The sequence below is a fragment of the Rhineura floridana genome, chromosome 5, assembly GCF_030035675.1.
Source record: "Rhineura floridana isolate rRhiFlo1 chromosome 5, rRhiFlo1.hap2, whole genome shotgun sequence".
NCBI lineage: Eukaryota > Metazoa > Chordata > Lepidosauria > Squamata > Rhineuridae > Rhineura > Rhineura floridana.
Genome location: NC_084484.1, coordinates 175,689,970 through 175,717,604, shown reverse-complemented (window position 1 = coordinate 175,717,604; position 27,635 = coordinate 175,689,970). Strand labels below are relative to the sequence as shown.

The 27,635-nt window shown below is 43.2% G+C and overlaps 1 protein-coding gene across 9 annotated transcripts in view; it reads right to left on the bottom strand.

The window, feature by feature from the left end:
- Positions 1-27,635, bottom strand: part of DLG2 (discs large MAGUK scaffold protein 2) — a 1,398,326-nt gene that overhangs the window by 364,668 nt on the left and 1,006,023 nt on the right. For all 9 annotated transcript variants that reach the window (XM_061628927.1, XM_061628928.1, XM_061628929.1 and 6 more), the window contains 2 exons: positions 23,096-23,220; positions 2,449-2,618 (listed from right to left, as the gene is read on the bottom strand). In XM_061628927.1, coding sequence (XP_061484911.1) covers positions 2,449-2,618; positions 23,096-23,220 — 295 coding nt within the window. The remainder of the gene's footprint in view (positions 1-2,448; positions 2,619-23,095; positions 23,221-27,635) is intronic.

Here is a 27,635-nt window from a genome sequence, read left to right as displayed (position 1 = left end):
ATGCCAAGATCATTTTTTAATGTACACCTCTCCTTCCTACTCCTCTTGAAGGACAAAATATCTATGTTTAAGGGTGAAATGCAGGCGTGTCCGCATGCACACACACACACATATACTGAGAGCTCATCTACATGGTGATTTAGCGTGTGTTTGGTGCTACTCACACCTCTTTTTAATTTGCATGATTCACATGGCGTTACTGGCAAACAGAAGCTATCACACAGTTTTCCCCCTGTAAATCCGTAATAGCCCAATCTGCTGATAATACAAAAAGTTTAGAACAATATGGCTCCACTCAGCTCCACACAACTTTGAAGATGGTTTGCTTTGGTGGTTTTTAGTGGGTGGGTGAATCGTCACTTTCAGCTATTCCCCTTTCTCCGCCCACTAACTCTCCCATGAATTCTATTTTGTTTCCGGTGGTTTATCTAGCAACTTCAGACTGCTCTGTCCTCCCCCCTTCACAGTGTGCTCCAGCCCTCCCTTCTTTCCTCCCTTTCTCCCTGAATAAACTCCCTTCACTCCTTGAAACAAGTGATGGGAATGGCCATTGGATTTTATCATTCTTTCTCATATTCTCAATCTTTGCCAAGAGAATTTGAAGTAACATCTCTCCGCACCTGGTTTCCGATTCCCCCCCCCCTAAAAAATCTAAGTGGATTTTTTAAAAAAAGTTGTCACAAAAATATCAATACTAATATCAATATTTTAAAGAAAATATCAATATTTGTACTGATTTTTTGAGAAAATTTCGATATTGATATTTTCTCAAAACATTGGTACTGATATTGATATTTTCTTTAAAATATCGATATATTTGTTTTTCCAGTGGGGAAAAATTAACTCAGAAGAAGCAAGGGGTAGTGGAGAAAGACGGGGCAGATAACCCCACTTCTTTTCAACTGTCAAACTTCAGGAAGTGGTGGGGGCAGGAGGGAGTGGAAATACTACACAGGTCAAAAATATTTGCACATGCTCAGTAATGGAGCAACCGGAGCGAGTAAAAATGTAAAATTAGAGGGGGAGGGCACAAGGAAACAGTGACACTAATCCTTCCCAGAGGAATGCCAGCTTGTGTGAATGGAAAACACCGGATTTGAAGCTATCATTGGGCATAAAGTGTGGACCTTGCAAATCTATTATGATGGTGAAAGCAGTGTATTTGCTAAGAAAAAATGCTCCCATGTAAATCAGCCTTTACACTGCTTTTGATTGGACAGGTGTTCTCCTCCCTTCCGGATTCACTATCTAGCGAAACTCCACCAAACGGGATAAACTTAGATGTTCTTATAGAGCAATCCAGACTAGGTTGAGTGGAAAGCAGATTTGAAATGGCATGAAGGCTTCCTTAAGTGTGAGAAATTGTGGTCCATTTGCTGTCAGCATAGGGGGCTAAGGGCAGATGTCAGGACTAGTGGTCTGTGTTGGGGCCCTGGGAGCTACCCAAAGTTCCCAACTGCCAATGTCAGGCTTGCCTGTCATCTTCCTACCGCACTGACAGCAAATGGACCACAATTTCTCACACTTAAGGAAGCCTTCATGCCATTTCAAATCTGCTTTCCACTCAACCTCTTCTCTAACGGTGAAATGGAGATTCACATTAACAGCAAACTTCAAGCGCTAATGCATATGTTTGCAAGTGAATCTCATATCTAAAATGCTTGAATGATCAAATCAATAGTTGAAATGCCAAGGAGGTAAAATAACCAGCTTGTTATAAAAGTATTTTTAACACAATCTCTCTCTCTCTCTCTCCTTTTTTTACAGTGAGTTATACAAAAGTGTTCCAGGCAGCACAAATAAAAATGAAAGCCTTGCTGTCATAGTGCCAGCATTTAATTTCTGTTTTTCTGTAATATACCCACTTGTACCACCAAGCTAAAATTTCTGATTGCTTTATCAAAACTTTAACAATTATGCTCTTTAGTGTTTTTTTTTATCTCTCAGTTCTTAAAATTGAGCATTGTGTCAAATAAATCACTGAGCATTGTGTCGTTGTGTTTAAACCCAGTTCTGCTCAAATTTGGGATTGTATCCAGCAAAGTAATAATTTTAATAAATAATAATAAATAATTATGTGTAGGTCAGCCCATGATGAGGTGTCGGGGTCAGGCTGTGAGGCCTACACTCAAGGGAATGTGTTTCCCCAGGAAGGCATCAGATATCCAGCATCAGATCCTGGCTTATCATGGTTTGTTAGCCAGCTTTAGACCAGAGTTCCCTGGTTAAAACTGCCGTTTAATGCAAGCCAAGATCTCTGCACTGAAGATGGTGCATAAGGAAAGAAGAGGAGGGTTGAGGGAGGAACTGCATGCAGGTTCATCCACAACATCATAAATCATAATAATCCCAATGCAACGATAGTTTGATCTGGCTTAAAGGAACTTCCTTAGTCCCTGCACACCTTTTGTCCCTATGAATGCAGTATTTGTTTCACATCATTATTACCTTTTGGCCCTTTGAACAGTTTGATTTCGACAACAGTTTCCAGAATAGGTCTCCTTCGACGAACATACAGTCGCACTATAGAACCGGCTTCCTTCAGGGCCTCGACGGCTTTGCTGTGTGAAACCTCAGATACATCGAACTCGTTCACCCGCAAGATACAATCATTGACTCTGGAGAGAAGAATGACAATAAAAGAGAGACTGAACATTCAAATGCCAAATTGAGAAAGTAATTTGGTGCAAGGAATGTCCTTACGTGATTGGGAACATTTTCTAGGGAATGGAGCCAGCACAGATATGCAACAATAGAAAGCCCTGGCCCCGCACAGGAACAAATTACATCTTTCTGAACTCTCTTTGGCAGTCCTTTACAGGTGCGGTTCCCTCCTCCATGCACCCCCCCAAACCCTCTTAAGAACATAAGAACATAAGAAGAGCCTGCTGGATCAGGTCAGTGGCCCATCTAGTCCAGCATCCTGTTCTCACAGTGGCCAACCAGGTGCCTGGGGGAAGCCCGCAAGCAGGACCCGAGTGCAAGAACACTCTCCCCTCCTGAGGCTTCCGGCAACTGGTTTTCAGAAGCATGCTGCCTCTGACTAGGGTGGCAGAGCACAGCCGTCATGGCTAGTAGCCATTGATAGCCCTGTCCTCCATGAATTTGTCTAATCTTCTTTTAAAGCCGTCCAAGCTGGTGGCCATTACTGCATCTTGTGGGAGCAAATTCCATAGTTTAACTATGCGCTGAGTAAAGAAGTACTTCCTTTTGTCTGTCATGAATCTTCCAACATTCAGCTTCTTTGAATGTCCACGAGTTCTAGTATTATGAGAGAGGGAGAAGAACTTTTCTCTATCCACTTTCTCAATGCCATGCATAATTTTATACACTTCTATCATGTCTCCTCTGACCCGCCTTTTCTCTAAACTAAAAAGTCCCAAATGCTGCAACCTTTCCTCGTAAGGGAGTCGCTCCATCCCCTTGATCATTCTGGTTGCCCTCTTCTGAACCTTTTCCAACTCCATAATATCCTTTTTGAGATGAGGCGACCAGAACTGTACACAGTATTCCAAATGCGGCCGCACCATAGATTTATACAATGGCATTATGATATCGGCTGTTTTATTTTCAATACCTTTCCTAATTATCGCTAGCATTGAATTTGACTTTTTCACAGCTGCCGCACACTGGGTCGACATTTTCATCGTGCTGTCCACTACAACCCCGAGGTCTCTCTCCTGGTCGGTCACCGCCAGTTCAGACCCCATGAGCGTATATGTGAAATTAAGATTTTTTGCTCCAATATGCATAATTTTACACTTGTTTATATTGAATTGCATTTGCCATTTTTCTGCCCATTCACTCTTCATCTCCTTGTACTCAGTGTGCTTCCTCCCAGCTCTATGAAAAGAAGCAGGCCCTTCTGTAGTGAAATTGTATCAAAAGTCATTCTGTGGCATGCTGGAATTTAGTCCATAAGGAAATTAGTTATCGAAATTAATACACCTAAGGCAAGCATTGGTTCGCCTTTCAACACTTGATGGCTTTCATCTCGATGCAAAGCAATGTACGCCCTTTGCTCATTTAAGACAGACAAGACAGACACACACCCTCAATGCATTTCAGGTTTAGGATATTATTTTCTCCAAAAATGAAGTTAGATTATTAATCCTACATTTGTCTTCCCCTAGGAGGTGTCCACACTGTGCCTAGCTCATTACTGATGCTAAAGAGGTAGGAAGAAGAGGAGAAGGAAGAACATAAGCAAAGGGTTGGTGGGAGAATTAGAAGAATAAAAAACCAGGGTCACTCCAGGACTGCAGTGGGGTGACTTTTCAACACTTACCAGCAAAATTAATAGCACAATCCAAACTCAAGATCCACCAGGGTGAGAGAGTTTCAATTTGGTGGGTCTTCAGTTTTCCTGCTCAGCCTGGCCTACGCTGGTGTAAGTCCTCACCCTGGCTGAGCCAGAGAAACACCAGCATAAATTCCTCTCCCTGGCTTAGCCAGGGCTCTGCTGGTATAACTTAAGCTAGTGTAATTTACACTGATGTAGGTTCCAAGAAAGCAGCATTCTAGGAGGGTGGTGGGGTCAGGGTGGGGCAAAGAGAAACTTACACCTACTCCAAATCCTGTTCAGTTTGGTCATGTGACCCAGGACCCAAGCCTCAAAACTTGAACCCACACTCACCTGCCAGCTCAGCTGGCAGCAGCCCCTCCCAGAGGCTCCTGACCAGAGTTTGGAATAAGAGTAATTTACGCAGGCATAAATTACCCCATCTTAAATTATGCTGGCTTCCTCTAGTTAGGATTGCCCTGTAAACCAATCAAATTTTCTACAGCAACCAAACTCAGTAAGCTACCATTATGGCATTTCACTTCCTTAAGCTGAGACAGACAGGAGTTCCTGAAAATATACTTGTAGTGTACTCCAAATAGCAAATCTATACAAAATCTATACAAAAGGGCAGTGAACAATAAAACTACAGAACAACTGGCTATACATCCATTTCGACCATGAAGCCTTTTTTTCAAATATGTCCCAATTAGTCCTAAGTCCTTGGCAAGATTTTCTAAACAATTTTCTTTGGAGAACGCGTCCAAATGATTCCTCTTGTGCACCAGCGAGATAAGACGTCTTTTAGCTGAGCGGCTTTCTTTTTGATGAGAGGCTGTTCTCTAAGATGCAGCTTGGATTTTTTTTTTTAATAAAAATTGGTCATTCACCCTTCCTTCCCAGATACTTGTCCTGGGAATAACGGGTGAATGACCGATCTGCATCTTGGGGAACAGCCTCTCATCAAAATGGAAATTGCTCAACGAAAGACTTCTTATCAGCTGCTGATGCACAAGAGGAATTATTTGGATACATCCCCCAAAGAAGATAGTTTAGTAAACCTCTCCCAAGGGCTTAGAACTAATTGGGACATATTTGACAAAGACGTAAGGGTTGAAATGGATCTATAAATGGTTGTCCTGTAGTATTATTGCTCATGATCCTTTTGTACAGATTTGTTCTTTGGAGTGCAAGTATATTTTCATATCTGTGGGTCTCATTGCTTACTATACCTATACCGAGTCGGACCATTGACCCATCTAGCTGAGTATTGTTCATGCTACTGACTAGCAGTCACTCTCCACAGTGTCAGGGATGGGGCTCTTCCAGCCCTACCTGAAGATGCTGTGATTTGGGACCTTTTGCATGCAAAGCAAATGCTCTACCACTGAGCTACAGCCCTTCACTGTAAACAAGATTTCCTAGTGAAACACTTGCTGCAGTATAATTATTTTATTGTGCTCAGATGGAGCGGGGAGCAGGAATGGAGGGTTCGTTTCCGAATGAACAACGCATGATTAAAAATAAATCTTAGATGGCAGACATTACAGATGCACACAGAACAGCAGCAGCAGCAGCTTTCAGAATGTACTTCCACTCCTGTTCAGAAGATAATGAGACTCAGTAACAGAAATACACACACTACACAAGACAAGACACCTTTTCTTTTTTATTGACAAAGGAATTTCAGTTCTGCAGAGTGACTCATGATATACTCAGCTCTAAAGCTAGAGGTGCAGGTGGAGGACTGAAGGTGTGGTATCCATATTCCCCCCCTTAATCTTCCCATCTTACCACAGCTGTCCCAAACAGCAATTTTGTCACTGAAGAGTGACTGCTAATCATCACTCTCCATCTCAAGAGCTGCTGTTCAGGCTCAACCACCTTTGGCTCAAGTCTCAGGAATTTGCTGACCTCTTTGTCTTAAGGATACAGGACAGTTCCATGTGCTATGTGGGGCAAACCCAGGGTTGCCACCGAGTGTACACTCCTGATGAGGATACCTATATGAATCACATTTGCAAGCATTTGTACTTCACATATTTTGCTGTACACCTAAATCCAAGAGTGCATTTTTTGGTGTGTGTGTGAGTGCAACATTTTGGAGTCAGATCCTAGAAAGTGTGCTCTCATTCTGCCCCCTTCAATAGCCATTTGGCCTGATTGTTTTAGACACCTGTTGCTAACACCAGTGCCTGGATTTTTGCATGGCTTGTATTCAGCGCCAACTTCAAATGATGCTAAATGCAAGCTGCACTGCAGATCCCCTCGGGAGCTCCCAAATGGATCTAATGTCTGCCAGAAACAACCTTTTATTTATTTGTCACCTTATACCATAAAGGATCTTGTGTTAATATACAAAGCCCTAATAACTTGGGTCCAGGATATCTTAAGGATCGCCTGAGCCTTTATATCCCAGCTCGCTCACTGAGATAATCCAGAGGTGCAACTGTTATATGTTCCCCAAGTTACAGAGGCCCAAATGGCTCCAGCTAGAATTTAGTGTCACTGGCCTAGATATTACCCATGTTGTGAAATACTCTTCCAGCAGAGATTTAGCTGGCATCCTCCCTTTGGAGACTAAGGCATCTCATGAAGGCCTTTTTATGCTGACAGGCCTATGCAGCTGTTTAAAACTGTCTTGATTACCCAGTCATTTTAATGATTATTTTGTACTGTTTTAAATTGTGTTTTATGTTTTATTGTGTACATACCGCTGATATTTTATGAGGGGGGAGTACATAAATACTTTTATGAATGAATGAATGGATGGATAGAGGTCTCAAGGTGACTTGCAACCATACAAAGAAGTAAATGTAAAAATTACATACACTAGAACATAATAAACCAGCGATTGCATACTAATTTAGAAACATAATAAAAATGTGATCACACGCTACTTTCCAATGCCTAACCCCTCCCCATTCCTCAAGTACATCAGCATGATCGCAAACTAACAAAAACCATCAAGCAGCAGGTGAGAAAATTTAAAAATCAAATAACTTGAAGTAGAGGAAAGTGGCCTGGCACCAAAATGATAGCAGTGTCAGCGCCAGGCAGGACATAGTTGTGTGTGAACCCAGACGAAAAGGAAAGATATTAATTTGTCCATCCCTATCCATCCCGAATATGGAGGCTACAGAAAACAGCTTACCCATGTAACAGGTTGCCCCTGTCCCTGTCTGTAGTACTGTATAACCAGAATCAAAACAAAGAGGAATCATTCCTGGCAAACTCAGCACCAACAAAGATTATGACAAGTCAGGGCCAGCAAGAAAACTGTAAATTTTACACAACATATGATTATTCACAAAAAGTAGCAACAATTTCTAGGCCCAATGACACAATGCAAGATATATATATTAAAAAAAATCAGTAAATACAGCTTGACGGCCTAACTTAAATAGACACTTCAATTGCAAAAAAAAAAAAAGCTTGTATATGAGGGATTTTGGAGAATTTCAACAAAAATGGAAAAGGAACTGGAAATTACTGCAGTTCACATGCTCATCTGTGATGCAGAATGGAAATCGGTCCAACAAATGCAATCAGGGTTTGTTTGTCACATTTTTGTTGTCTGTAAATGATGTGTAATTAATGACTTTTTAAAACATTGGTTTGATGTTTCCTTTACATGAATGTAAGTTACGTAAGTTAAATGAATGTAAGTTAAATAAGTGCTAAACAGCAGGCTGCAAGGGGAATAACGTAGTATTTGAAGGAAACCGAACTGCAGCAGAACAGAAACAGTGCTGATAGTAACAAATACAGTCGGAACAGAAATTGCTACCTTCTTATATCCTTGTTCTACACATAACAACAAGATGTACTGAAAGACAACAAAACACACATGACTAGTGGTTTTTTAGAAATAAACACTTTCAGTTGCCAAACACATTTCAGGGCACATGCTGAATGGTGAATTGACTGTGCAAGTGTGGATCCAGGGTACACAGCATATCAGGTTGTTTGGACCGGGGCATGCACTTATACAGTTAAGAAAAATACGGTGAAAAGCACCTCTAGTCAACAGATTAAGGGGCCAAAATAAAAAATACTCTGGTTACAATGTCTAAGCAACCCTTGTGCATCGCTCAGCTATCCATCTACCTACAAATGTGTGTATGTATAATAGGGTCGTGCTATAATTCCTCCCAATTGAGATTTGGTACCAAATTTTCCATTAATTTGTTTATTGCTATTGTTGCAAATCGGATTTTGATGTAGTGATTTTCTGCACCTATTTTTGGAAACAGATTTTTTTTTTAAAAAGTGTCAAAATATTGATATTATTAGCAATTGTTTATCAATATTTCAGTTTATTGATATTGTCTTCAATTTATTGATATTTCCATGTAAAATAAAAAATATTAACATCAATATTTTTTGCAATGCGGGGAAAAAACCCGGATCAGTAAAAGCAGCAGCTTGCGGACAAAGAACAAACTCAAATGGATACCAGCCTGTTAGTCTGACAGAATGCTTTCGAACCAGCACGAACCAACAGATCCCACCCCTAACGTATAATCAGAGCTTGGAAAAGTTACTTTTTTGAACTACAGCTCCCATCAGCCCCAGCCAGCGTGGCCACTGGATTGGGCTGATGGGAGCTGTAGTTCAAAAAAGTAACTTTTCCAAGCTCTGCGTATAATTAGGGATGGGCAAATCTGTCCGTTTTGGTTTCTTTCAGTTTCTCATTTCTCCAATCTTAAGTTCGGTTCTCCACATTTCCACATCAGTTTTCAATTTTTTTTTAACAAAAAATCCTCATGAAAATTCATCAGAGAATTTCTCCTAATACAGGTTTGTATTCAACGTAGCAAAAAGGCAATCATTCCATCAGTGCAAACATTTTTCCTTGCATGACAAAATGACCTCCCCATCTCCTTCCCACACATCGCCCCTAAATCTGTTCTGGGTTTCCCCCCCCCGATCCTCCAGAGCAGATTTGGGGATGGCCTGGGGTGTGCACTGGGGGAGGAGACGGGGGGAACCCCATTGCGCTAGTGCAAGATGTTAGCTGAATACTGCCCATGCACATATGCATGCAATTTTTCCTAACAGTCACATTTTTGCAAAGCAGTTTCCTCTAATGTAATGCATCTTAATGTTATTTTCACTAATATATGCACCTTCATGCACACTTTACTCTTAGAGAACCACTTAGACAATTAAGTAGTATATGAATCCTGTTACATGTAATATAATAAAAAAATAGTGTATGTATATTTGTACACATTACTTGGTTGGAGAACCGCATTGCAAAATTCAGAGAAATGCAAATTTCAAAGGTTGGCTGCATTCCCATTTGTATATTGTTTAGGAAAGTGCAAATTAGTTAGGTTTGCCTTTAAATGCCAACTGAATAGAATTTCTCCCCCATCCCTGTATGTGTGTGTGTTTGAGACTCTCATTGTCAGGGGTGCAGTCGTCCAGCGTCTCAGGGGGTCTTACTCCCTTTACTTTTCTGAGAGCAGGGTCCCAGCAGGGTCCCTATAGCACCTTATGAGCCAATCAGCATGAAAGGGGAGTGTGTTAGTCACTAAGAAGAGCCTTCTAACTTGCTTCCTTGTTTCTCACTTATTGGAGCCCATCAGAGTCAAAGGAGTTTCTATTAGTTCTTGCGTCAAAAAGCCAAGTTGTGGAGAGTGAGAATTCTGTAATTGCAGAGGAAGAGGCAATGAATCCTGATGACAACATCCCATCTACATCATCAAGCAGTTTGGTAGCAGCAGGTGATAAATGAGCAGACGTCAAGCAATATCTCTGACAGTGAAAAAGGACCATCAAATGGTGACAGTGATAGTGAAGCAGAAAGTGGTATTCAGGACTGGCCAGATTATTCTATAATCTTAGAAGGTTGTATAATCTTAGAAGAGGGCGTGGCTATGAAGAAGCATGGCTGTAACTATCATGAAGGGACCCTGCACTTCTGAATCTGCTACTACACTACTGCTCACTGTATATTCTAGGTTTGAGGGGTTTGGGGAGCGTGTTGGCCTTCCTCTCCATAAAGTATTTTAAGCTGGTGCTTGGCATTGGCACTGGCTCAAGCTTTGTTACCACGACCAGACTCGGCTCCTTCTTTCCTTAAGATGCTGCATCCCCAAAACCTGAATTGGCTGAACCAAAGTGTAATCTGGGTATTAACACAAACTAAGAGGGACTACACAAGCATGAGAGGAGAAAACAAATAAACCATTTCAGTTTCCATTTTGGAACCTAGAGGACATGTGAGAAGGATCAGAGAAAGGGGAAAAAAACCAAATTCATAAGAGACAAAGAGCAATGGCCGGCAGGGATCAGGACACTGGGGCTGATGAAACCATAGGCCCTCAAGAGTCTGACGAAAGAAAACAAAGACAAAGCATGATTGTGTGCAAAGACAAACTGAGCCAGCCTTTTGCACAGAGACTGGTAGAACTGCACATCTTCAGGAGTTTTGGGAGAGAGGGACTCTAGCTTAGTGGTAAAGTACATGTTTTGCGTGCAGAAGGTCCTATGTTCGATCCCTAGCATTGCCATCTAAAAATAAAATCAAAATGATCAGGTATTTTACATATTTATTTCTAAAAGTATTTATATGCCATGCTCTTGCAAAACATCAGGGCAATGTACGGCATTGTAAAAGGATTTAAAAGCAATACAAAACAATCATTAAAAATTATTGGCTACTCAAGAGACTTTTTAAAAAAAACCTTGCATTGGCCTGTCAGCATAAAAAAACTTTAAGAGACACTTGAAAGACAAAAGCAATGATGCCACCTGAATCTCTGCTGGAAGACTATTCCACAGCATGGGACTGGAAACACTAAATGCCCAAATACTGGTTGAGGCCAGTTAGGCCTCTTTAACATGAAGGACGAGGCGATAGGGAAAGAAAACCTGACTGTGACTTTGGAGACCAGCTGCCAGTCAGAGTAGACAATCCTAGGCTAGATGGGCAAATAATATAGCCTGGGAATATAGCAGCTACCTAGGTCTCATTCATTCCAATGGGCTTTCTGCAGGAGAACATCTCACTGGACTGTGCTCCAAGAGTTAATAAAATGTTGCTCACTTTGTCCTTATTCTCCAAAAGCAGATTTTAACAGTTAGATGTTACACATCTGCATTTCTGTTGCCTAATATCATATCTTACTCCTGGATTTCTGAAAAAATCCCCATATAGGGTGAGATCTCAAACATAGCATGAGCAGGTGTCCCCTCACACAACGGGGCCTCTCCTTCCTCTCCTCCCTTTTGCAGACCCTCATGCAGTCCCCAAACTCTGCTCCTCAGAGGGTTGGGGGTCCCTCTGGGAAAGATGGGAGGGTGCAGGGGAGAGAAAAGAAACCAAAAGTCCTGTCGTGCAAGCAGATTTTTTATTAGGTAAGCAGGCAGGCAACCAGGAATTTTGCAGTTCTTGCGGCCTAAAAAAGGTGTTTGTGTTAGTGTACTAGGTCAGTGAAGTTGGCAGGTAAGTGTCAATGAAGTAGGTAAGTGAAACAGGCATATAAGTACCAGCAATCAGCACGAAATCAGTAGACATGAGCAAGCTGTACTCCAAGGGAGAGGAAAAAGATGCAGTACTGTGCAGATAGCTCCAGCAAGTGTAAAGAACGAATAAGCAGTGACAGACAGAAATAAAGATGTCAGCAGGATGTGATGGCTGATCCCTGCCACTCCTTCCCATGTGCTAGCAGGCAAGGGGAGAAGGAATCAATGAAGAAAGACCAAAAAACTTGACAGCGGCCTCTACTTACTCCTCCTCTTGGTATAAGCAGGTGCTCTCGGTTCTCTGGAGAATGCAAAATACTTAAATCCCTGAGAAGAGTTTCCGTATGGCAGGTGGACAACCCAAGTTATAAAGCCTCACAGAGACAGAACACCGGTCCCCTTTAAGCAGAATTGAAGGAGGAGATGAACCTCACTTTTCATTTAAGAATGGAATGGAATTGAAGAAAAGGAGCCTTCACAGTGCCCTGCCACCTGTTAATCCAAGCCTCAGAAAAGTCGCTCGCAAACTACCCAAAGCGATTTGTGCTTATTCAGGAAAACCTGTTGCAACACATACCTCCTAAAAGGCCTATTCCAAAGTTGGAATGTTGCAAGCAGCTTTCATCTTTCTCTCTCTCTGTACTTGACAACCACACTAACAAATTCATGAGTCACAACAAGTCCGCCAGCCTAAATTCCACCCATTTTTAAAAAAATAAGTGGGGAGAAACCTAATCACTCTGAAGCGAGAGGAATTTCAACCTGACAACGGTGGAGAAGTGAACTGAGAAAACTCACTTTGCAACCTCTTGTTCAAACATGCAAAAAACCCAAAAGAAAGCCACACCCTTCATTGGTGCATTTGTCAAAACAAAACATGCCAAATTGCAGCATGCTGTACAGCAGGAACACTTAACAGTGAGAGCGATCGCAGATTGCTGCAAACTACAAGGCAAGACGGTCTTTGCAGACTTCCAACAGATTTAAATTAGGGTACAGCAAGAACACTTAGCCAAAAAAAGGGGGCGGGAAAGAATGTTTAGTTTCAGGAAGAACAACATGAAAACACTGGGAGAGCTTATGCAAGGAAGATGGAGAACACTTGTTTGTTGCTGTCGGCGCAAACAGGAAAAGAGTCAGAAGAGCATAAGAACAGCATGCTGATCAGGCCAATGGGCCATCTAGTTGAGGATTCTGTTCTCACAGTGGGCAACCAGTTGCCCATTATGGGAAGCCAATAAGCAGGACCTGAATACAAGAGCATTCTCCCCTCCCGTGGTTTCCAGCAACTGGTATTCAGGAACATATTGCCTGAGTGTAGCTATCATGGCTAGTGATAGCCTTATCCTCCATGAAGATTCTAATTCTCTTTTAAAGTCTTCCAAGTTGGTGGCTATCTCTGCTTCTTGCAGCTCATCCCACAGTTTATCTATGCTCTGCCCTGAATCTTCCAGTGTTCAGCTACACTGGATGCCCACGAGTCCTACTGTTGTGAGAGAGGGAGAAAAACTTTTTTCTATCCACTTTTTCCATGCCATGCATAATTTTATACACTTTTATACATTGGTACCACCACCGAGAGACTCTAAGGTGGTAATGGCACGCTCCCTCCTCCACTGCCATCCCAGAGGAGGAAAAACGGGAGTCTGCAAGATGAAGAAGCCTCCTTTGGCCTTGGGGAGACCAGCGCGGGGGGTTTTCCTCTGGCAAGCGTGACCTTTTGAATTGGGGGGGGAATTCTTTTTGGTAGGGGGAGGGGGAAACCAGCTTCAAATCTTTCCTCAGAGGACCGGTAGGAAGGCGAGCTGTCTCTTTGCAGTGGGATGTTCTCAACTTTGGGTCTATGCTGGCATCTTTGGCTTGGATACATCATTGAAGCAGTACCCATCGTTACTACTACTAACTAAAAAACAGAATGAGGAGATTTATCTACTTCTCTGATGTGGGTGCTTGTGGGTGTCTTTCTGCTCTTGTACTTCAGTGAATGTAACAAATGCAATGACAAGAAAGAGAGGTCCCTGCTGCCTGCTCTAACGGCTGTTATGTCAAGAAGCCAAGAAGGACCTGGAGAGATGGGAAAGGCATTCCTCATCCCCAAAGGTGATCAGGAAAAAATGAAAGAGCTGTTTAAAATCAACCAGTTTAATCTAATGGCCAGTGACACGATTGCATTCAACAGTTTACCTGATGTAAGACTACAGGGAAATCCAATTTAGTAAGGAAGCTCTGAGACAAACTCATCTGTTACCTGCTTTGTGAAGTGCAATGCTGAAGTCTGCCTTAAAACCTATAAGTAAATTCAGTGGTGGAGGTCGATTAAACACCTACAACAACTTTCGTCTTCTCCCAGGCATTTTAGCATGTGTTTTTAAATTGTTTTTGCATTTTTCAAAATTGTGTTTTTAAATTTTTTGTGTGTGTTTTAAAATTTGTACATTTGTTTTTAATGTTTTTAATTGCTGTAAACCGCCCAGAGAGCTTCGGCTATGGGGCGGTATATAAATGTAATAAATAAATAAATAAATTCTATCACATCACCTGTTTTCTCTAAATTAGAAGGTCCAAAATATTCTGGATCATGTTCTGTTCCCCTGAGCTACAGCCCATGGCTTTGCAAAGCCATTCTCCTGTGCTGCTATAGCTCGATCCATTGCCTCCCCAAGAGTCCTTTCTATGGGAGACAATGGGTCAACCACATCCATAGCAGTTTATGGTGAGACTGGCTTGGTGAAGCAATACACTGTAGATGAGAGGCACAGCACATTATCAGCATGTAGAAGAATCCATAGTATCTCCAGTTAAAAAAGCTATCGCGTAGCAAGGTCTGGGAATGTTCTCTGGCTTAGGTCCAGAAGAGTCATTTCCAGGTGAGTGAAAGCATCACCTCACTGTGTGAGGTGGAGCTGTGATGGTACCTTTCCAACGGGTCAGTCGCTGTTGCCTCCTGGGAGGGAGATGGGGGGAGGCAAGGCACCAAGGTATGTGTGTTATGTGCCTTTAAGTCAATTACGACTTAAAAAATGTAGTTTCATACCCCTGGTTTGAGTGTCTAATCCAACATGGAACTGTGCCCTTTCTGGGTGGGAAACTTGCAATTCCCTACTATTGCTGAACATCATGAGTGCTCCTCACTGGTGGTGTTGCCTTTCCTTTGGGATCTGCCAAAATCAGAGCCTGATAGTTTTCTAAGAAAGCACTTGAGGTCTTTTATAAAATAAAATAAATTTTGTTGTTGTTCTATGCCTTCATGTCGATTTCAACTTATGGTGACCCTATGAATCAGCGGCCTCCAATAGCATGTTATGAACCACCCTGTTCAGATCTTGTAAATTCAGGTCTGTGGCTTCCTTTATGGAATCAATCCATCTCTTGCTTGGCCTTCCTCTTTTCTACTCCCTTCTGTTTTTCCCAGCATTATTGTCTTTTCTAGTGAATCATGTCTTCTCATGATGTGTCCAAAGTATGATAACCTCAGTTTCATCATTTTAGCTTCTAGTGATAGTTCTGGTTAATTTGTTCTAACACCCAATTATTTGTCTTTTTCGCGGCCCATGGTATGTGCAAAGCTCTCCTCCAACACCACATTTCAAATGAGTTGATTTTTCTCTTATCCACCTTTTTCACAGTCCAACTTTCACATCCGTCCATAGACAGCAGGAATACCATGGTCTGAACGATCCTGACTTTGGTGTTCAGTGATACATCTTTGCATTTGAGGACCTTTTCTAGTTAAAGCTGCCCTCCCCAGTCTTAGCCTTCTTTCTGCTATTTGGACATTATAACTTTTGCTGCTAACTGAAAATAAATGATCCTGGCACCAACTCAGCATTTCCCAAGTTCATAAGGGAAAACTTTTGAAAATGTCCAGATCACTGTGCATGAATCTGTAATGAAAATTAATCCAAAGGCTTCATAAATATACACTTGAGGCATCCATTATATTGGGCCAAATGTTTCTTCCTTAAATTGCACGTTGATAACCATATCTGATGGAGGTAGAGTCACCCTTTCTTTTTGCCCTCGTAGTCAGTAAAAGGAACTCATATTTCTGTTCTTTCATTCCTTCTCTTCCTGAATACCTTCAGCATCTGACATTAAACTTGTTTATACCAGGGGTTTCCAAAGTGGGGTCCACAGACCACTAGTGGTCCACAGGGTTCATTCAGGTGGTCCATGAGATGATTGTGGATTTGCGGTTGAAGATGAAAGGTGGCATTAAATATTCATGTTGCTTTTTATTGCCTTTTTATTGCTTCTTTCATTTCTTACATTGTGTTTTATTGTACTGCAATTTGGATTCTATGGAATAAAAATTTGGGGACCACTGGTTTCTACAGTCAAGGTTCACAGGGAATCCCTGTCTCAATAAATACATCAAAGTGCTCCTCAGAGTGCTGAACCAGAGGTTGGCAGGGCCTCAAGGGGGCTCAAGGGAGTGGGATCTGTGGAGAGCAGACCTTTAAAATGTAGACTTCTCAGTGAAGAACCGTCAGGCCCTGGATAGGCTCTGCACGCTCAGGATAACCATTTAATCTCTCTGAACAGAAAGGTGTATAAGAGATATTCCTGTTCCAGTTAATGCTTGAGCAATAAGGTATTCCTAGGCTGTTGTATGCTCTTGTATCTTTGGCTGCAGTGAAAACTGACCCATTAGGGCAAATGGGGCATTGCCCCACCAACCTCAGTCTGCCATCAGCTAGCTGCCATCTACCGTCAGCTAGCTGGTCAATCGCAGCCTTGCACCCTACAGTCCACTTTCTATTGGAGATGTCAAGGACTGACCCTGAGAAATTCAACGCACAAAACAAGCATTCCACCAATAAGCTTTTTTTTTATTATTAAAAGCAATACCAGGGCGAGATAATGGAGAGAGGGTGGCGAAACAAGTTGACTAAAAAACTGTAATGGCTGACTTTATGGCAAAATCACTGCAACTATCCTGAATTTGGCAAAATTCATGCCTTTAGAATGGGCAACCTTGCCTGTAAGTTGCATCCAAACAAAATTGTTATAGAAGTTCCATCTTTTTTAAAAAAATATTTTAAATGTGCTCAGCACAAAGGTTCCTAGTCCAATTTGCTTGCAATTTGTTGGGCGTAATCCACTCTGGGGAGTCTATGACATCTGCAAATTTCATACATTGCGGTCAAAAGGGAAAAATGGTTAAGCAAATCTTGTGGTTGGTGCACACCCCTCATTCAAAATGACTTCATTATAGCTGGTACAAAATGTAAACTGGCCCTAAGTCAAGGATAAAAAAGTGTGTTCAAGGATTTTTAAAAAAAATCAATTTCTAACTTATATTTGGTTATTCTACAAGTGGGATCTGCAACAAAATGTTGCTGTGTGGCGTGCTCTTGACTAGGATTCCAGCCAGCCAGCCACACCCTCTTCCAGATTACTACATTCAAGTACCCCACGTTGTTTTAAAGTTGTCTTTTAAAGAAGTTTTTAAGATTGTTTTAATATGTTTTTAAAGATGTTTTAATAAGTTTTAAAGCCTTTTGTTTTTAAGACGTTTAAAGTGCTTTTAGTGTTTTTGTTTGCCACCCTGGGCTCCTTCTGGGAGGAAGGGTGGGATATAAATTTAATAAATAAATAATAATAATTATTATTATTATTAAATTTTATTTTTGAGTCGCCTATCTGTCTGAGTTAACGGACACTCTAGGCGACGTACAATAATATAAAATACAGCATACATATCAACAACCATAAAAACATCTAAAACCAGCCTTCAAATCGTACATAAAACTAATTTATTTATTTATTTCTTAAACTTATATACTGCCCGACTAGCAATAGCTCTCTGGGTAGTTAACATAAAATACAATAAAATTACAGAATCTGATACAACAAGCATATAAAAACTACACAATCTAAAACCAAGTTACAAACATTTAACTAAGATTAAAATGCCTCAGAGAAGAGAAAGGTTTTACCTTGGCGCCGAAAAGATGATAGTGTCGGCGCCAAGCGTACCTCCTCGGGGAGACTGTTCCACAATTCGGGGGCCGCCACTGAGAAGGCCCTAGATCTCGTCACCACCCTCCGGGCCTCCCTATGTGTCGGGACCTGGAGGAGGGCCTTCGTAGTAGACCGTAGTGTACGAGCCAGTTCGTATCGGGAGAGGTGTTCCGACAGATATCGTGGTCCCGCGCCGTATAAGGCCGTATAATCCACCCCAATCCTATAGGCCTGCCTGAATAGCCAGGTCTTTAAGGCTCGACGGAAACCTATCAGGGAGGGAGCATGTCGAAGGTCATAAGGAAGGGAATTCCAGAGGGTGGGGGCCACAATCGAAAATGCCCTCTCTCTGGTCCGCACCAGCCTAGCTGTTTTAACCGGTGGGACCGAGAGAAGGTCTTGTGAGGCTGATCTCGTTAGGCAGCATAGTTGGTGATTCTGGAGGTGCTCCTTCAGATAAACTGGGCCGAAACTGTATAGGGTTTTAAAGGTCAGCACCAACACCTTGAATTGGGCCCGGTAGACAACTGGTAGCCAGTGAAAATCTATTAACACTGTAGTGATATGATCACAGCGACGGCTGTGCCTAATCAAGTGCGCCGCCACATTCTGTACCAGCTGTAACTTCTGGACCGTTTTCAAGGGTAACCCCACGTAGAGCGCATTGCAGTAGTCTAAGCGGGAGGAGACCAGGGCATGTATCACTCGCGGGAGCAGATGAACAGGAAGGTAGGGTCGCAGCCTCCGTATCAGATGTAATTGATACCAAGCTGCCCGGCTCACCGCCAAAACCTAAGCCTCCATGGACAGCTGGGAGTCAAGAATGACCCCGAGGCTGCGGACCTGGTCCTTCAGGGGTAATCTCACCCCATTAAGCACCAGGTCTGTAATTCCTAACCTTCTTTTGTCTCCCACAAGCAACACCTCGGTCTTGTCGGGGTTTAGTTTCAGCCTATTCTCTCCCATCCATCCACTTACGGATTCCAGGCACTTGGACATGGTATTCACAGCCAACTCTGGTGAGGACTTAAATGAGAGGTAGAGCTGAGTGTCATCCGCATATTGGTGACACTGCAGCCCAAAACTCCTTTTTTTTTTTACAATAATTTTTATTCAAATTTTCATAAAACATACAAAACAAAATCATAAAACATTCAAAGACAAAAAACAAAACAAAACAAAAATGATTAAACAAAAAAATAAAATGTTGACTTCCCATTTGTCGCAGATCAAATCAGTTATAGGTCTACAATATATAACAATCCTGTCTCTTAAATTATATTATAAAATCACTTTCCTCCAGTGGTTATCTTAATTAATCATCAAATCTCATAAACATTACTTTATTCTTTCCACAAAAAGTCAAAGAGAGGTTTCAATTCTTTAAGAAATATATCTATCAATTTTTCTCCTAATAAACATGTCGATTAATCCATCTCGTTAATAATAATAATAATCTTATTGTCATAACCATAGTCCAAATAAACATATCGATTAATCCATCTCATCAAAATCTGTTAGGTCCAACAATTTCAATAGCCATTATTCCATTATCCATATTAATTCCATCTTCCATCTTCAATAGTCCTGTTAAGTCCAGTAATTTCAGTGTCCAATCTTCCATTATCAGTATTCCATAATAATCTTGCTGTCATAACCATAGTCATATAATAAGAGTCTGATGGGAATTTCCTCTATCCCAAATATTTTCTTGCCATCAATTCTGAATAAGTTGCTGAAATATTGTTGTAAAGTCATATCTCTGTTCTTTTTTACAAAATGCACTGGCTCATCTCTTGAGAGTTTTTCCATTGTCACATGGCTGCAGTTAATTCCATATATTTTCTCTATATCAAGCTCCATCACGTCATTCCAGTCCAGAAGATTATCCAAGCCATTGATAACTTTATCTCTAATATCTTCATTAATTTCTTCAGAGATAACGTTAAATTCCAAACAGTAGATTTTATTTCTAATATCCATAAACTCCAGATCTTATTCCAATTCCACATTTGTTCCAATCTCCAAGGCTTGTATCTTCCCTTTATTTTTTCTTTTCTCATCTCTGATCTCATTCTCCTCTCTCACAGGATCCCCTATTTCTTTAAGCTCCTGCGTCATTTTGCTCAGTTCAATTTTCAGCTCCTTACTGCCCTGTCGCAGGGTTTGTTTCGTTATCTCAATCTCATCCATTATTTTCTGAAACATAATTACTTCCAGATTCTCAGCCACTTTCTTGATTGCCATTTTTAAAACCACGAAAACAAAACAAAACAAAAATAAAGAAGAACCACTTCTTATTTCAGCAACAATTGGGTTAATATTCCAGGCTTGATGACATCACAGTATAAACAGAGCAGCCTGCCTTATCTCTCTATGTTCAAGAATACAAAACAAATTTAGTTCCCAGCATCAAAACAGTTAGTGGCGTCGTGAAGAAGCAGATTCGTCAAAATAAAATAGACCAAAAAGAGAATAGTCCCAGACAATATAATGTTCCTCGGAATAGAAATCCCTCTTCTGTTTATATCTTTAGAATGCACTTCCAGGACAGCTTTTTGCAATAGAAACAGAGATAAGCTGTTAATTTCGTGAATAACAGAGAAGAGTTATAGCTCACCCAGAAGTTCTTTAAAGCTGATTCATTTGACAAATCTCTTTTTGCTGCAACAATTTAAACCAAGTAAAAAAAATAATAGAAAGAAGGGTGCTTGCCTGTTAGTCCGTTTTCTCTTTGAAGAAAAGATAAACGTATCGCATTAATCAGATAGAGCTTGTTCGGAAGTCCGTCCGGCATTGCTGGCTGGACCTTTTCTCATAAATTAATGAAATCCAGTCCTCCCAACAAAAACAGGCTTTTGAGGTTGATCTCTACGTTTCTCCCTGCCCGGGAGAAATTTCATCAGTCAAAAAAAAAATGTTCTGACTGATTTATATCTGAATAAGCTTCTTTTGAGGCGGGAGCCCATCTCAAAAGCAGGCACAAGCGAAGTCACCCTTCCCGGAAGTCCCTGACCGGGATTAGCCCCACAGAAGGGAGCAAACCCCAAACCCACCTATTGGATTGCTATTTGGGGCTTTTGCTTTGCTTTTTGCCCTTATACGATACTGTTGTGTTGTATTTTAATGAACTGTTTCTGTACTGCCCTGCCTCTTGGATGAGACCGATTATCTGGATCCATTTCAGTCGGGTTTCAGGCCTGGTTTTGGCACGGAAACAGCCTTGGTTGCCCTGTATGATGACCTTTGTTGGGAGAGAGACAGGGGGAGTGTGACTCTGGTGATTCTCCTTGATCTCTCAGCAGCTTTTGATACCATCGACCATGGTATCCTTCTGGGGAGACTGGCTGAGTTGGGAGTGGGAGGTACTGCATGGCAGTGGTTCCACTCCTACTTGGCAGGTTGCCTCCAGAAGGTGGTGCTTGCGGAACATTGCTCGGCACCCTGGACTCTCCAGTATGGGGTTCCGCAGGGGTCAGTTCTGTCCCTCATGCTGTTCAACATCTACCTGAAACCGTTGGGTGCGGTCATCCGGAGCTTTGGAGTGTGTTGCCATCAGTATGCTAATGACACACAGCTCTATTTCTCCTTTTCATCTTCTTCAGGTGAGGCTGTCAATGTGCTGAACCGGTGCCTGGCTGAGACAATGGACTGGATGAGGGCTAATAAACTGAGGCTCAATCCAGACAAGACTGAGATGCTGCTAGTGGGTGGTTCTTCTGACCGGATGGTGGATGTCCAACCTGTCCTGGATGGGGTTGCACTTCCCCTGAAGGAGCAGATTCGTAGCTTGGGGGTTCTCCTAGAACCATCTCTGTCACTTGAGGCTCAGGTAGCCTCGGTGGCACGGAGTGCCTTCTACCAACTTTGGTTGGTGGCCCAGGTATGCCCTATCTGGACAGGGATAACCTGGCTTCAGTTGTCCATGCTCTGGTAACCTCCAAGTTAGATTACTGCAATGCACTCTATGTGGGGCTGCCTTTGAAGATGGTTCGGAAGCTGCAGCTTGTGCAAAATGCAGCAGCCAGACTGGTAACAGGGACCAGACGGTTCGAATATATAACACCAATTCTGGCCCACTTGCATTGGCTGCCTGTTTCCAAGCTCGATTCAAGGTGCTGGTTTTAACCTATGAAGCCTTACACGGCTTAGGACCACAATGCCTGATGGAACGCCTCTCCCGAACCCAACCGTCCACTACGCTCAACATCCAAGGCCCTCCTCTGGGTGCCTACTTGGAGGGAATCTGGTAGTCTGGCAACAAGGGAGAGGGCCTTCTCAGTGGTGGCCCCCAAATTATGGAATGATCTTTCTGACGAGGTGCGCCTGGTGCTAACACTGTTGTCTTTTCGGTGCCAGGTCAAGACTTTCCTCTTCTCCCAGGCATTTTAGCATGTGTTTTTAAATTGCTTTTTTAAAAATGTGTTTTTAAATTTGTATATTTGTTTTTAATGTTTTTAATTCTTGTAAACTGCCCAGAGAGCAAACTGTTTCTGTACTGCCCTGGCAATCTTTTATGCTGAAGGGAATCACCCCCACCCCCAGTGGCTAGGGTCCCACACTGGATCAGCCCCCATGCCATCTCATCCTAAAAAAAAAGTATGCACTTAAGAGTGGGAATGCATGACTAACTTCACAAAGAGTTCAGGCATATGATGTGGGCATGTCCAGCGATATTTTATTTTTCGTCTGAAGTTGCTGTCCTTATTTACTTTGCATTGGCAAACACCTTGAACTTTGCAGATGTCCATGTAATTTATAAATTATATTCCTATCATATGGGGATCATATGGGGAGGCCGGGCCTGGCAACCAAGAGGTCTTCCGTATCTTTAAAAGTTGTGCAGGGGGAAGGGAGAATTCCACCATGTGGTTTTTCCCATTACAGGGTTGCAAGAACACCTGCACTTGGCTGACTTCCTCTTCTCCTAAAGATACAGGATCAGTCTCAGGCCATGAACCTGGCAACCCTAATCCAGATACTTATTTGGACATTTGGGCAGCATATATTGAGCTATAGGCATAAACTAAAATGGATGTTTGATTTTCAAATGTCCTGTTAATGTGAGCTGACAGGATTTTCTTTCTTTTTTTCTTAATGAAATTGCAATTAAAAAATCAATAACAACAAAATAACTTCAGAAAGAGTTTGGCCCAAGAGCAGTCACCATGCAGACTACCTTGCCTTGCTTCCCAGTTCCCATCCGTCTCCTCTGGATCCTGACTATAAGCCTAACTTTGACCACATCCTCTGCCTCTGGCCATTTCAACCTCCTTGCCTGTGACAGCACCAGGTATTTCCCAGTACAGAGTCAGACCCCAAGAAAGGCTGGACATACATTTGGGGGGCGGGGATGCATCCATTTACCTGAGTCTTCCATCCTCTGCTGCAGCTCCTCCTGGTATAATCTTAGTAATAAATATCCCAGGATCATCCCCAATGTGTGGGTTGTCTGTTCCTCCAGCAATGCTGAAACCCAGGCCAGAATTACCCTAAAGAAAAAGACAATGAAGGGAGGGGAAAAAGAAAACATCATCTGTTATAGAAAGATTGGCCTCAACCAATGGAGGCTAGTCAGTCACATCCAAGGGGTTGCACCAGGGTCAGCTCCAAAGGATGGCCACGTCGGGCTCTGGCCGAGGGTCCCTGCGACTCAGAGGGGCTCCTAAAGGGCCTGTCGTCAGAGTGGGAGAGTAGCGCTCCCCTTCTGTGAGCTTCCAGGCCACCTGTCCATTCACTTGCTCCACCTACCTCTCTCCTGTGTTCTGCTGCTGCGCATGATGCGTGCACAGGGCTACCATCAACCAAGGTGGCGGTGGAGACTTCTCTAAGGGGCTGATGCCCCTACCACCATCTTGGTTAATGGCAGGCACGTGTACACATGTAGCTTACCATGCATGCGTGCCATCAATCAAGATGGCAACAGGACATCAGCCCCTTAGAGAAGCCTCCGTCCCCATCTTGGTTGATGGCAGCCCTGCACACACAGTGTGCACAGCAGCAAAACACAGGAGAGAGGTAGGTGGAAGAGGCAGGAGCCGCACACCTGGGGCAGGCTGGTGCCCAAGGGCCCAGTCATGCTTGGTGACGGCCCTGGGTTGCACTGTCTGTCAGCTTCCTCCCCCTCAGTCTCAGTGCTGCCTGTGTAGAGCTCAGAAGAGAAGACAAACCTAGAATTAGTTGGCTCTGCCTGTCATTGGCTCTGGTTCCACCTATAGTCTGGGCTTCCTAACTTTCACCCTCCCAGTCCCAATGGACGCCAGCCACCACTAGCCTCAACTGCACAAGGATGACTGTTTAACAACTTAAAACATAACAGATAAAGTGCTTGACTGTTTAAAAGCAAAGCTTTGGGGAAGTGGGGCACTCAGCCTTGAAATAAAAACACCAGTGGGTTTTAGAGAGAAGAGCAGATTCTGCCCTGAGAATTTTACGTGTTGTATTACTGATTCCCATTTGCTACAGAGCTTGGCAGAAGGTGCTTTTAAAGTGCACCGCTTCAACAGCCCAAGCTTATTGCGTCGCTGCAAAACATCCCTTCCCTTACTTAAATTGCTTATCTTCGACGCTATTTTCAAAAACATCCTAAAGACACAGAGAGAAAATCCTTAACTCTGCTAAATTGCAGACTGCTCTTTGAAGGCCTGTGATAGAATTCCATGGGGACCTCAGTTTACAATATGGCCATAGTTGAGGACTTCAACTGGGGCTGATGTCATGTTGTTGGGCCCTGACAAGGCATACGTTCCTGAGGGGAGCTGCTGGCAAGTCACACTACCCCTTGACCCTAGCCCTGGCCCTGTACATTTGCCTAGCCTCTCAGACCCAGGGAACAGTGACATTATCAAGGAGACGGAGCCACCATCTCCATCCACTCGCCTTGCCCTCTCTCTTTTGGGGTGGCTGTGTGGGTTGAGCTCAGAGGAAGAGGAACAGTGAAGGGGCAGTGGTGACAATGGTGAGGAGGAGATGGGCCAACTCATGGATGGGGACCCAGTAAAGATATCTTGCCCAAGGGGGCCCCAACAGAACATTCCCCCGTAAAGTAGAACATTATCGAATAATATTTGCAAAGGAGCCCTGTAATAATCTTAATAAGGATTTGATCACTATTCTACCCAAGACATGGAGGAGGAGGAGGAAGGCTTTTTAGACAGCAATACATTGGGACATTGCTTGGTTCAATACATTTTCCGCTAGCATTGAACAAAATAGCAAAATAATAATTTCAGCACTCTTCATCATGGTAGTAGAAAATTTTCAGGCTCAGTGCAAGCAGGCGGTTAAGTTGGGCCCTGGCAAGGGGGCCTGTGGCCCAGGGGGGCCCTAAGGAGCTCCTCCTCATGGTGGGAGGGTGGAGCGCCCACTCTGCAATCTGCAACAGCATTGAGTCATGCGACCCAACGCTGCCACAGACCGCAGAGTGGGAGCTCCGAGGCACCCCCCAATACAGGCGGTGTGGGCACCTACTTCATCTACCTGTTCCGTTAGTATGTCAATGTGCACACTCTGCACACTGGCTTTGCATGCCTGCCATCACCCAAGATGGGGTTGGGGCATCCCTAAGGGGTTGATGCCCCCGCCGCCATCTTGGGTGATGGCAGACATGCATGTGCGGCATGCGGGGCGTGCACACTAATGCAAGAAGGAGGGGGCAAGCAGGCCTACTTAACCCCTGCACCACCTGTACCGGGAGTGGGTGTTGAGGAATATGGCGCTGCGGGCCTGGAGCAGGCTGGTGCCCAAGGGCCCAGCCACGCCTGGCACTGGCCCTACTAATTTTGTGGAGAGAGTGCTGTTGCACTCAGGTCCTCCTTCCAGGCTTCCTTTGTAGACATCTGGCTGGCCTTTGGCCTGATCTAGAAGGGCTCTTCTTATGTGACAAAATTCAGGGCAGCGGTGACAGCACGGCCTTCCTTAAGCATTTTGCTGCTGTCTGTCATGGTGGCAGTTTAAATTACATCGTTATCATTTCTGTTTTAATTACAGTGTTCTAATTACAATGTTATCATTCCTTCGTAGGTAAGAATGACACAGATTTGGGGGAGGGAGAGAGCAGGGGAAGCGAGCTGCATGCTTTTCAAAATGAATCATTGCCAGTTCCCAACATTTATCTAGAACCGTGTGCAAGCTGCGCCACGAAGGCTATTACGATGCTGCCCCCTTGGGAGCAGCCTTTCAAAGGAAAGGGTCAGCACCCCTTGCTGGCACTCCGAGATCTTGAAAACTGCAGGTAATTAATCCCCTTACAAACCTGAGCAAAAGAGTCTGCAAAACTGTTGCTCTGGAGTGTTCAGCCACTGAGCACATTTGCTTCTGAGGCATTGTTAGATCACAAAAAAAAAGGGGGGGGGTTGTTATGAAAAATTAGACTTGATTCTTCCCTCCTTGGAAAAAAAATGCAAGAACCTAAACATCGGATGTTTGAAAAGGCAAAGTGGAGGTGCTGCTATCCTGGACGAAAGAAGGAGCATCAAGCCAAACGTCAAGCTAGAAAATGGCTCAAAAATGAAATTTAGGGTTCACGCATCTGGAGGGCAGTTTCAGAGGGTAGGCTAAAAGTATTTACCAGTTTTTCAGGATGAGGCACTGCATACTGGTGGCCATAGGGGCTTTCCCTCTCCCACCTTTTTAAGGTTGTTTTGTGGCTATAAAGAGAGGAAGCACTATAGTTGTGGCAGAGCATCTGCTTTGCATGCAGAAGGGCCCCAGGCTCAATCGCTGGTGTCTCCAGGTAGGGCTGTGAGCGATTGCTGTCTGAAATCCTGGACAGCCACTGCCAATCAGGTACCAGCAGTAGTGTAGTGGCAAATTCAGAAGTGCAGGGTCCCTTTATGATAGTCAAAACCACACCCCTCCCCCCTTGTTTTGCTATGGGGTTGAGAATGAGATCCTTGTTAATGCCTTCTTCCACAACAACAGACGTCCCTAGGAGCCAGTAAGCATGGAAGGGGAGAGTGTTAGCTACTGAGAAGAGTCTTCTCATTAGCTGACTCCCCTCCTTCCACTCTGATGGGCTCCAATCAGCAGCAAAGGACTAGGAAGCATGCTAGAAGACTCTTCTCCGTGGCAAACACACTCCTCTTTAACGCTGATTGGCGTGCTGCTGACACATTTTGCTGCAAGTACAACTGCACCAGCAACAACAAAGAACTTGGCAACCACTGAGCAAGGCAGCATAGGCACCCACCAAAATGCACTGCAGATGACTGTAATCAAGCATGAAATGTTTACACAGAAGCCTTGAGCACTTGTCAATCAAAAGATTGCCTCCTGGCTGCATTTCAAAGCCTGGATGCTAAAAGAAGGCGAAAATTGCCCAAGAGTGGGGAAGCCAAAAATCCATGCCTGGAAAGGACTACATTCCACTCTGGCCTCGAAACCACAGCACTGTTATAATTGTATTTCCACATTAAAGGCTGGATTTGTAGGAGGGGTTGCAAGAAATATCTACTGTTCCCAAAAATGAAAGGGGAAAGTGCAACATAATGTAGCACTAGGATGCCAAACAGTTATGGTGGATCTGCCAAAGGGAGAGAAAAATATTTCTTTTTTTTTTTTTTTAAATCTCTTTTTGCACAAGGTGTTTCAGAATTAAACTTAGTCATAGTAGATATTCTTGAGGAATTTTATCTTTGTGAATTCCAGTACAAACTGACATTATTGCTACCGTCCCGACTACTGTGTGGATCCTAAAAAGTTACCCACCAGCTTTTTCACTTCCTAGATGTTCCAATACAATTCTCAGTACCACTTCATGTTCGTTCAGCATTTGCAAGGGATTGATCCTTCAGTGTGGCAGCACCTACACTTTGGAACTCTCTGCAATTGATCTTGCGCAGGTGCCTTTGCTGTACTGTTTTCAGCACCTGCTAAAAACCTTTTTGTTCCAGCAAGCCTAGCCAGT